The sequence below is a fragment of the Humulus lupulus genome, chromosome 3 (genome assembly GCF_963169125.1).
Source record: "Humulus lupulus chromosome 3, drHumLupu1.1, whole genome shotgun sequence".
Lineage (NCBI taxonomy): Eukaryota > Viridiplantae > Streptophyta > Magnoliopsida > Rosales > Cannabaceae > Humulus > Humulus lupulus.
The window spans coordinates 49,979,258-49,990,879 of record NC_084795.1 but is presented as its reverse complement, the minus strand read 5'-3'; the positions used below and the strand labels follow the sequence as shown (position 1 = coordinate 49,990,879).

At 37.3% G+C, this 11,622-nt stretch overlaps 1 protein-coding gene across 2 annotated transcripts; it reads right to left on the bottom strand.

Moving 5' to 3' along the window:
- Positions 1-442: 442 nt before the first annotated feature.
- Positions 443-7,492, bottom strand: LOC133822671 (uncharacterized). Of its 2 annotated transcripts, XM_062255079.1 has the most exons (9): positions 7,277-7,490; positions 7,056-7,190; positions 6,837-6,953; positions 6,615-6,743; positions 5,060-5,236; positions 2,424-2,564; positions 1,951-2,136; positions 1,762-1,833; positions 443-850 (listed from the first exon to the last, which is right to left on the bottom strand). In XM_062255079.1, exons 1-9 carry the CDS (start codon positions 7,400-7,402, stop codon positions 698-700), a joined length of 1,236 nt encoding a protein of 411 aa, XP_062111063.1. In that variant the 5' UTR covers positions 7,403-7,490; the 3' UTR covers positions 443-697. The 2 variants fall into 2 exon arrangements, with proteins under 2 accessions (XP_062111063.1, XP_062111064.1); XM_062255080.1 differs by lacking the exon at positions 5,060-5,236 and having other exon boundaries at positions 7,277-7,492.
- Between the last annotated feature and the right edge of the window lie 4,130 nt (positions 7,493-11,622).

The window sequence follows — 11,622 nt, the reverse complement described above, 5'->3', positions numbered from 1 at the left end:
AATATAAAAGGATATACCCTAGTCTCCATTTAGGAGGGGTTACCGGAGAATTTCCCAGCACTTTATACTAAGATTCCTAATGTCTACTATAACTATTCACATAAATAATATTGAGATTCTAACTATCCAAATACCGAAAATATAAAAGGGTATACCCTAGTCTCCTTTTAGGAGGGATTACCGGAGAATTTCCCAGTACTTTATATTAAGATTCCTATTGAATTATCCAAGTTCTTATCCTCTTCAAAAGAAGTTGACCTTTTCATTCGGATTAGAAAGATGAATATTAACCATTGCAAGACAAGATATGACTAGTTGGTTTATGTTCCATCATCTATTAACATAATAAATTTCTTGTAAAGGTGTAATAAAAAATTTAACTTACCTGAAGTTTTATTTTTATTTTTTTCGGTGCTGCCTTTGAAGTTGTAATGATGCCCTATTATTTCAACAAGAAAATGCCAACTCAAATTCCTCTGGTCAGGCGTTAAAAGTGGCTGCAAAGTCAACCTGTCCAAGCCCCAATATAATGGCATAGCATGTGAATATATGCATACCAGTCGGTAAAAGCCCCAATATAGTAGCAGGGCATGTGAATATATACACTTTCTTTTCTTTCAAGCAATCATAAAGAACCACACTGAATTTTTTATCGCAAAAATTGACCCTACATTTTTTAATGAATGTACCAAAAAAATCAATGGGCACTTGAAACTGCAAAACCATTAGCAGGCTTAAGAGAACCTCCCTGCAGATTTTTAATCCCGTCTCTTCGAAGAGAATGGGGATTTACTCCAGCCTTGTGACCTGCTACAACGCCAATTGCTTCCCAATAGTTTGAGACTTTTACCTGCATGAAAAATTCAATAATTCGGATTCAGCTTTTCAAAGCAATGTTATTCTCAAGGATATGAAGTCCATACGTCATTATATGGTGGAGTAAAATATAAGTGCATATCACAGGCAATGTTAATTAAAAAATTCCTAATTCCACTAGGATATAGCCAGTTGAAATTAGGAATGGTTTTTATGGGATTATAATGGGTGGACAGTACTAGGATTCTTAATAGAATTCATAAATGTAAGGAATTCTTTTAGGATTAGCATTCCCAATACTGTTGATTCCAGTCTACTTTAGAACAGTATACATAGACCTTGTATTCAGTTATATATTGAGAGAGGAGCAGTGAAGAGAGTAACAATGCATTCCTAATTGTAGGTAGGCAAATAACAATTCCTAATTCAAATCACAGAAAATTACTCTAGGTTTTTAAAACATTTACTAAAACTCTAATTACTCACAACTTGATAAACCCTACTAATAACAATAAAATATAATTACCTAAGAATCCTATCAATCCTAATTATCCAGTACGTATCATGCATCAGAGGGGTCCTTGAGTTTTCAGGTGAATAAAGACTGGAGAACTTATAATCAATGATCTTGGAGTGAAAATTAGGTTACTAGAAGTGTATTTGTATAGTCTTTTCTAGTGTAAAACTTGCTGATGATCTCTTAGGACATAATCAATTTTGTCATGAACCACATTAAATTATTATGCTATTTATTTTTGGTGCGTATGATTAAATCTACAATCTAGAATTTCAATCAAATTGTGTTCTTAGAAAAGAGTTTGTTTCAACAATTGAAGGTTAGGTCAAACAAATGTAATTGGTGTGCGACAAGTGAAAAAATGTTGTGATGGTCAAACTTTCCCTGTAGGTTGCTTGAATAAATAAATAGTGTGCAGCAATGCATACCGCTTCAATCCCAAGATTATCCGGTGTATCATCAAGAACTGTTTCATTCTCCTCCACCACAATTATAAGTGGCTGCAACAAAAATTCTATTAATTGTAAATGCTATCAGGTGGATCTGCTACGCTAGATAAAACAAAAAATAATCAAATACAAAACAAAAGACATTACAAAATTTTGTTTGATACGTACCTTTGTTCTTTGATTTCTAGCAAAAGCTAGAGCACCATCTCCTCCACAAGCATCTATTGGAAGGATGACACTATCAACATCACTTGCCAAAATGCAACCCTTCTCTAAGGACGCAGAGTTCATTTCTAAGTACTGTGGTGCATTACTAAGCCCAGCAAGTACACATGGTAAGAATGTGTATCCCAACTATCATTGAGGGAGAAAAAAGAATGCAAATTACGATACATGTCTATAAGCAAAAGATTAGAAAGGCCGGGCATGTGGGCCTGTCCTGTTCAAATATAAAGAGATCAACGATAAAGACTGTTAATGTCATTAAGACTAATTGGTTTTTAAGAAACATTATGCCAACATACATCTACACAGGCTGCTTTCTAATTCTCACAGGCAAACACAAAATAATGCATCTACATGCACTGTATTCATACAGTAATAGGCAACAGGTCTTGGTTAATTTTTAAGAGATTACTAACCTCCTCAGCAGCTGATTTTGGGCAAAGAGATGGACAAAGGGAAGGAGGTGATAAAGCAGGAGCATGGGCACAAGGAATACAGAATTCCCTCACTACTAAATGACTAATAACTGCCTCAACTCCTGCCAAAATGTCAACTCCCTGCGAAGAGAAATTGCAAGGTGGTATTAGATATGAAGTTTATGGTACACATTGAACTAATTGTGAAAGAAAACCTTTACAGATGCTAAATGCGTATAACTCTACGTCGGCAACTCATGTAGATTTAATAAACAAAATGTCAAGTCCCATGCTTAATAAATGAAATCTGGCCGGTAACTCATGTAACCAAAAAAAAGGCCTCGTGTGTACTTAACGAAAGGAAGAAACACAGGGCTTTTACTGCAACTTAGTGGTCCGTGCAGCATAAAAATCTTCACATGCCTTCGCTGATAGACTTTTCTTAGCGGAGAATCAATCTATCAGTAGTTAGGCCAAGACGTGATGAATAACCTCCAGAAAATCTTTATTGAATGATGAAAATAGTACACAGAAATAGCTAGCATTTGAGAGGCTAGTCTCTCCTATTACAACCAGTTCGAGAGGGCTGTTCTCTCCTTAGTAACTCAAGTTTCAATCTCTCTTTCTACATGCCTTACAAAATGAAAAACACCCTCTATTTATACAAGTTGATTGGTTAAGTGATAATGCCACCTAGGACTAAAAATAGAACAAAAACTAAGCAACCCTTACAGGAAACACAGCTAGCGAAATAAAACAATAAAGAGTTAAAATACATAACACATGCTATGCTAGGTGTCACGTGGCTTCCAAGTATAAACAAACTTGACTGGGGATTTATCAATACCCCAAAAACCTTCACCTTGTCCTCAAGGTGAAATAGAGGGAATTGGTTTTGGATAGTAGGGAAAGGTTCCCATGTTGCTTCAAAATATGGCAAGTGTTTCCACTTGATGAAGACCTTAGATGGAGTGGTTGCAGCAGCAATGGAAAAACGTAAGTCCAGCATTGCCTCGGGTTCGACTTGGAGCTCTAGATTTGGTGTGAGTTGCAGCGGAATGGTAGGTGCGGTTGTGGAGGTGCCAATGGCTCGTCAGAGTTGTGAAATGTGGAATACCGGATGTATGTAAGCATGGTCTGGAAGCTGGAGCTTATAGGCTACTGAACCGATTCATTGTATGATGGGAAAAGGTTCGTAATAGCGAGTGAACAACTTCTCATTGGAGCGTTTTGCAAGGGATTTCTAACGGTATGGTCTGAGTTTGAGGTATACATAATCTCCAATGGAAAATTCGTCGGGCCGTCTCTTGAGGTCAGCTTGTAGCTTCATGCGATGTTGGGCTCAGAGGAGGTGCATACGTAAGTCATCCAATATGTCATCCCGTGTGGCGAGGAGTTCATCAACAGCAGATACTATGGTCGTGCCTTTGTGGTACGGTAAAAGTGGTGGTGGTTCCCTCCCATAAAGAGTACGGAAGGGAGTACTCTTTAGAGAAGTATGATAGGAGGTGTTGTAGGAGTACTCTGCCCAAGCAAGCCACTTTGACCATTGTTTCAGGTGCTGGTAGGAAAAGTACCTCAAGTAGGTCTCAAGGCAACGGTTAAGGACCTCAGACTGTCCAACGGTTAACGGAATTCGTAATGGCCATCATGAGTGCAAAATGTCGTCTTGTGCACATCTTCTTGTCGTACCCTTATTTGATAATACCCTGATTTAAGATCCAATTTAGAAAAAATTAGAGCACCATTTAATTCATCTAACAGTTCATCAATGACAGGTATTGGAAACTTATCTGGAATGGTAACTCTATTAAGAGCTCGATAATCCACACAAAATCGCCATGAGTCATCTTTCTTTTTGACAAGTAGAACCGGACTTGAGAAAGGGTTGGTACTGGGTTGGATTATTCCCACTGTCAGCATCTCCGAAATTAGCTTTTCAATTTCTACCTTTTGGAAGTGTGCATAGCGATAGGGTCTCACACTTATCGGTGTCGTTCCGGGCTGTAATGTAATAGTGTGCTCATGGGAACGGATTGGGGGGAGACCTGCAGTCATATTGAATACATCAGAAAATTCAACAATTATTTCGGTCTTCAAAGTCTCCAGGTCTTCCTCGGATACAACAGGAGAGTCGCTCTTCTCCACAGCCTTCTTGGGTCCCATGTCCACGCTCACCGCACCAATTTCATAGACATTTCTCAGCAAATAATCAATCTATCAGTAGTTAGGCCAAGAAGTGATGAATAACCTCCAGAAAATCTTTATTGAATGATGAAAATGGTACACATAAATAGCTAGCATTCAAGAGGCTAGTCTCTCCTATTACAACCAGTTCGAGAGGGTTGTTCTCTCCTTAGTAACTCAAGTTTCAATCTCTCTTTCTACATGCCTTACAAAATGAAAAACACCCTCTATATATGCAAGTTGATTGGTTAAGTGATAATGTCACCTAGGACTAAAAATAGAATAAAAACTACACAGCCCTTACAAGAAACACAACTAGAGAAATAAAACAATAAAGAGTTAAAATACATAACACATGCTATGCTAGGTGTCACGTGGCTTTCTAGTATAAACAAACTTGACTGGGGTTTATCATTCGCATGGTGATTATATGAAAAAAAATTACATACCAATCCTTGTCGATAGTCATCCGTTTCTTCTATATCTTCATCTGGGAAGCGTCCAACAACTGCTATGGCATTCACTCTTGATCGATTAACTAGAGTTTTCACGGCTCTCAATAGCGAATCAGGGTGCTTAATTCTCCCCGTAGATTGCCCACCCTTTGGATCAACCCACATTTCTACCTGTAAAACTAGTACACTTCAATCTGCTGCAGCAGCACTAGCAGGGGAAAAAAATTAAACTCATTTCTCGGTGCTGTGCTATATCACACTAGATACAGTACATAAATAAAGATAAACGGTCTACTCCATATTGATGGCGCTACTAACATAAGGTTTTATATACTTTTGAGTATAACATATTAAACTCCTGATGATATGTGAGAGTAATAATTGCTGTCTTGTCAGCTTATACTGAAACAGCTTCTAACCAGACATCAAAAGCCATGTTTGTTATCAATCAAGTAAGCCATGTTATCAATCAAGTAGGCCATGACTCATAGGGGGGAGTATAAAAGGTGGAATTGGAATATCATTGTGTCTAGTCATACATTTGGCATTCCAGTTGGATAGGAGTCCTTTTTTTAGTAGACCGAAATGATTATGTTCAGGAAGGGATAATAATTACCTTTAAGGCTTAGTAATAAATTGCCCCACTCATAAGATAACACAAAAACAAAGCCTCTTGAGACTTAAATTGGTTTTTCAGTCTTCCAACCACACGATGCACCAAAAATTGTAGAAGTTCATATCATCATTATATGAAAAAATAAATTATCAACACTATCAACATAGCAATTAAAGTGAGGTTTTTGAGAAGATTTATTTTAGAAGTAGAAGGAAAAGCTTTTAAAGATATAATTTCTGCTATGTTTCGACTTTCAGTATTCCATGGTGAACCATTTCTAGCTTCAGTAAATTGAATTCTTCTCATTAGGTGATTCTCACTCTAGGGACCTTCAAGTACTACGAAATCTGAATGAGATGGAGGAGACAATGCAAGCTACAAATCTTTTGTCTCTGTTGGAAGCAGTTAGGATTTGCAATGGGTTGGAGGATAGTAGGACTGGGACACTGCTTTCATTCAAAATCACTATTTTTTGTGAGCTTTTTTGTACAGTTAGTCCCCTACATTTTTTCTCGTGGAAAGTATTCACTGCACCCAAAGCTAAGTTATTCGTTAGTGGGCATCTGCGGGAACATTGATAACATTTTGGGTTATGTCCATGTTTTGGTGGGTGCTGCAATTTCTTATATAAAAAAAAAAAGAATGAAAGAAAGAAAGAAAATACTAGCTTACATCTATCCAATTCTAATGATACAATCTAAACCAATACATATAATGATGGAAGAATTGAAATTCATTGTCAATTATCTAACAAGTTAGGCAATTTAGCTTATAGAGTTCAATCACATCAATTAATTTGGATAGTAAACAGTCTGATCAGCTTATCATGTAATCTCAAAAACAGGTGGATCGGGTGCAAATGGAATTTATTTAAAACAAGAATTCTAATAAACGCATGTTCTTTTATTTAACAGATAAGATGAATATGAATACCTCTAAAGGTGTATCAGTGACAACATATTCCACAACATTTAAGCCAAGAGAAGCCCTTGCAGCATCAGCCACTTGTAAATGGCGAAGCCTAAGATCTTCCTCTATTCCAGCGTCAAGAACCAGTCCCACCTGCTCCCCCAACACAAAACTTTTCATTTTTCACTCTTCACTACATCAAAAATAAGTTTATTCAACAATCAAATAAAGAAAATAAATGCAGACCCTATTCTGGTGAACAGGCTGAAGAGCCCACAAGCCTTCTGCAAAGCGGTCAAGAGCGTAACCTTCAACATATAATGTGTTCGGCATAGGCCAGTAGAGCATTGCAGCGTTTAGAACCTGAACGGACAGCCTCAGAGTTAAAAAAAAAAAAAAAAAGTAGAAACCGAAATTATCATATGCACACGCAAGAATGAAACGATATGACTCCATTTACGTTACGTTTGGGTGAGAAATTAGGCAATCCACCACCGATGAGAGAGCGCGAGCCACAGGCAAAGCATCGCCGGCGTATCCACCTATGGCTGCTCCGACTCCCGTCGGGACTATCATTACGCTCGTGTAATCCCTCCTAAACTGCTTATCCAAACAGAGTTCAAAAATCACAAACACTTTTTAAGAATTTAGATTCTCATTTTCAGAGAAGAAAAAGAAGAGCTAACCTTGGTCGAGTGATTGAGACTGAGACATGAAATGGTACTACCACCACTACTCCGCTTCCTAGTGAACGGTATGGATTTTCTGGCGACGAACGACGAGAATGGACGGCTGAGATTACAGACCGACATATTTGCGAAGTAGTAAAGACTCCCCAGAGTGTTCGCTTCACCTATGGCGCGCCGTCTGCTTGAATTTTGGTTTGTTGAGCATTTTGACCCTACTAAGATCATGCTTTAGATAGTGCTTACTGATATAAGTGGGTCCTACTAAGATCATGCTTTAGCAAAGTTGATCATTGTTTTAAAAAAAATTTAAATAAATATAATTAGCTACTTATAATAAAAAATTAATATATAATTTTGAGAAGCAACTTCCATTCCATTGTTAACTACGTTGGATATGCTCTAATCCTCTAATTCTTACAAATGGTATTTTTTTCCTCAAAAATTAAAACTTAAGGGTCATTTGATTAACTTTATTAGGAAAGCTCGTAAGCCTAATCTCAAAAGTTATATTACTATTTTTTATTATGTACTCAAATCTTATCATAATAAACTTGTTTGGATGGACATAAAGATTTATTAATTTAAAATTTCTATAAAATTAAAAAAAAAATTGGGTATATAAGTACAACAATTTAAACATACTGAGTATATTTATTGCCAAAAAAGATTAGGTATAAAATTACAATATTTTGAAAACAATTGATATTTTAGTCATCATTTACTCTTTTTTTTATTAAAATCATAAAATAATATAATCCTGACAGTGCCATCCCACAGCTTTAGCTTTATTCTTCCTTTACCAACAACATCACAAGCATGATTGTTGCCCTTGAGTACCTTGTTTCTCTGAACTGTTTTGTAGTCAATAAATCATTCCCTTCTAGATGTCATATGAAAAGTACACTCAGAATCTAAGATCCACTCATCCTTTGAATCTGCATTACTAACTGTTAAAACATCTGAAATGACGGTCAAAACATCGATTGTACCGAACTCACCCGAGACAGCTGCTGTGATTCCAAAAGTCTTTTTTCCTGACTTTTGATCCTTGTTAGACTTCTACTAAGGACATTGCTTATTGTAATGACCCTCCTTATTACAAATCCAACAAACATTTGATCATTGAGTACCATTTCTTAACTGTGACATAGACCTTCTGTAACGACCCAAAATCACTAATATGGCCTAAGGGCCTTGATTAGTGTGCTGGGAAGGCATATTTGACCCGTGAGTGAATTTATTGATTTAATGCATGATTATATGATAGGCATGATTGTATGATTATTTGAATGTAAATGTTATATCTGTGAGAACCACATTATTATATGGGTAGATTTGCAGTGAGCGACTTGAGGCGATCCTAGGGAGCTAGATAGCGGGAAAAGTCACAACGGGGCTTAGTATTTGACTTTGGATAAGTCAGGGGTATTTTAGGTATCGAGTAGTTATTTAGACTATCGAGTTATGGAAATAAATATATGGAGATATATTTGAGGATAGAAAGCTTAGGCGGGAATATAGGGGAAAAATTACCGTTTTTCCCTCGGGGACATTTCCGGTACCCCGAGCCTTGGGATTGACTTAACTGGCCAGGATTAGATTAAGTTAATAAAAAAAAACAGGGGAATAAAACACAAACCGACCTCAGCTCTTCTTCTCTATTCTATTCTCTTCCTTCTCCTTTCACTTTCTAAAAACTACAGAAAATTCAAGAAAAACCAGCTGGGAATTTAGTGATTTGGGTTGGAAACCTGTAGGTTGAATCTAGTGCTCAGCTGAGGGAACTCAACCAAGATTAAGGTAAGGGCTGAATCATACCTCTGAGCATTTGAATTTTGAGTTTTGGCTGGGTATTAAGGGTGTTTATGGTTTTCATGTTCAAGGGTTGAATTAAGCTGAGAAGCTTGGATTTTAGCTCAGGAGTTTGTCAAGGAGGTGGTTCAGCAAAAGAGGTAAGCTTCAATTCGTAATTCAGAGGTTAAAATATGAGTTTTGCATGACTGATTTTGGTGTTTTGAGATGCTGGTTTTCAGAGAATCAAAATGGAGTTTTAGTAGGTTTGTAGGCTGAATTTTTGTTGGATTATGTTGTTAGAGTCATAATGAAAGTTTTGTGATTAATGGGTTTTGAGTTAGGATGCTTTGGAATGGTTTTGGATGGGGTTAGGATGCTAGAAATGGTGGATTTTCTGGACACGAAGGGGAGGGCCACGACTCTGTTCTAGAGCGCTGCGGCCCTACGAAGCAAAAGAGCCAGGGAGGCTCGGCCATGGGAGAGCGCCGCGGCGCCCTTGGGCAGGGTCGCGGTGCGTGTCTGCTTGCTAGGGGCCTTGGGCTCTGTTTTTGAGGTGGGTCACGGCTAGGCTTCAAGGGTCCCAGTCCTTAGGTACATTCTTGAACATTCAGGGATTTTAGGCACCGGAGTCTAGCCTAGGGTGCTCAGGATCGATTTCCCCACCGTGCCTGGTGGAATTCGATGTCCCGGAAGCTAGTATTGTACCCAGAAACCTTTACTTGAATATTAATGGAATCCAAACCTTGGTTGTGACTAGGTGTTAAAGCTAGGGCTCGAGAACGGATCGTGCTCGAGGAGCGTCGCTCGTAATCAGTGAACGTAAAAACTAAAGGTAAGAAAACTGCACCCGGTTGTATTACTGTAATGGGACTAAGGGCTCCCTAATATGTATGCTTGAAATGATGGTATTATGGCATGTAGATAGTGAACCAACGGCCTAAGAGTGCCAAGGGTTACACTAGCGCACAGGGCGCGACTTGGCCACTGGTAGCCAAGGACAACTTATAATGCATTGAGCTCGGTTTAAGCGGGCCAGAGTCAGTGGAGTAAACAGAGGGTGCGGCCTAAGTTGTCGGCCCTGAATATTATGTGACCTAATTGTTAATTGTGGTTAGTTGCATTATTGGTTATGTATAAGTGATGAGTGGTTAATGTGGAGTATTAAGTGTTTGAACATGCTTAAAGAGTTGATTATCTGTTATTGTTGTTTGTGTTGCATATTATGTTTTCTTGCTAGGACTTGGCTCACGGGTGCTACGTGGTGCAGGTAAAGGCAAGGGCAAGCTTGATCAGCCCTGACTTTGAGAGCTCTGCAAGCTAAATGTACATGACCAGCTGCTCAACCGCCACGGTTGAGGATTAGGCAGGGACGTGAGAACCAGAAATGTCTATTTTACCTTAGTATGGCTGATGGTTGTCTGTATTTTGGAGATTATGTAAACCAACTTTTAAACTTTGTTTTTTTTGGATCCCATGTATAAAACTGTTTAATTATATAAAGTGTAACTTTTGAGACCAAAACCCTTTTTAACCCTAGCTCATACATGTTTAGTGACACATTTTTAAATTAATGACTTGATTAGCAAGTCCTGCACCTTTATAAGTACACAGTGTAACAGTCTTGGCTATCCAGAGCGTTACACATTCATTTTCCTTTCTGGTGATTTCCCCTATTCTTCGACCTTCCTCTTTTTGGAAAAAGCTTATACAGGATCTTTATTTATTTTCATGTATATCTAATATTAAACAAATTAATACGAGATAGCCTAAAACATGTTTCTAAAATTGAATTCAAAGAGAAACAAATAATATAATACTTACAGTATACGCAGCGGAATTAAGAATCCTTTCTTCAGTTTCTCTAACTCTTGTATCCTTTCTGTCGCAGAGTATTATCAAAAAACTGAACTGGTCTTCTATTTTCTTCACGATCTTCCAATGTATCCTTAGAACCACCTAGACTAGTGTGGGCAATTCTCAACACATGAGATAGATATAGAGAGAAGATAACAAAGTGGCTTAGAAAAGGACTTGTGTTTAGAGATAATATAAAACTATCAGAAAATCTAACTTGTGACTTATCTGTCGTCTCTAAAATCTTCTCTCTAAGCACTCCTTTTATAGGCTCAATTAGACCATTTAATTTAATTAAAAAATCAATAAAATAACAGCCATTTTGAAGCCCTAGGTCGAAATTATTATGGGCTATAGGCTCGTGAAATTTCCCATTTGATTATAAGCTCATTGGACTTAAAATCAAGGCCTGTATTATTTTCTATTGATTTAATTAATTAAATAATTATTTAAATCATTTATCAAATTAATTATTTATAATTTGAACCTTGATTTAAATTTATATATTAATTTAGATATCAATTTATCTTAATTAATAAATCTGCCATAAATTCTCTTTTCTTCTCAAAATTACACAACTCTGTGAAACTATCCAAAATTGACCTAGTCAACTTTGATAATTCTAATTGATGATTAAATCAATTAATTGAGACTATCTAGATGATTTTATCCAAGGTACAATGGGGACCATGGGC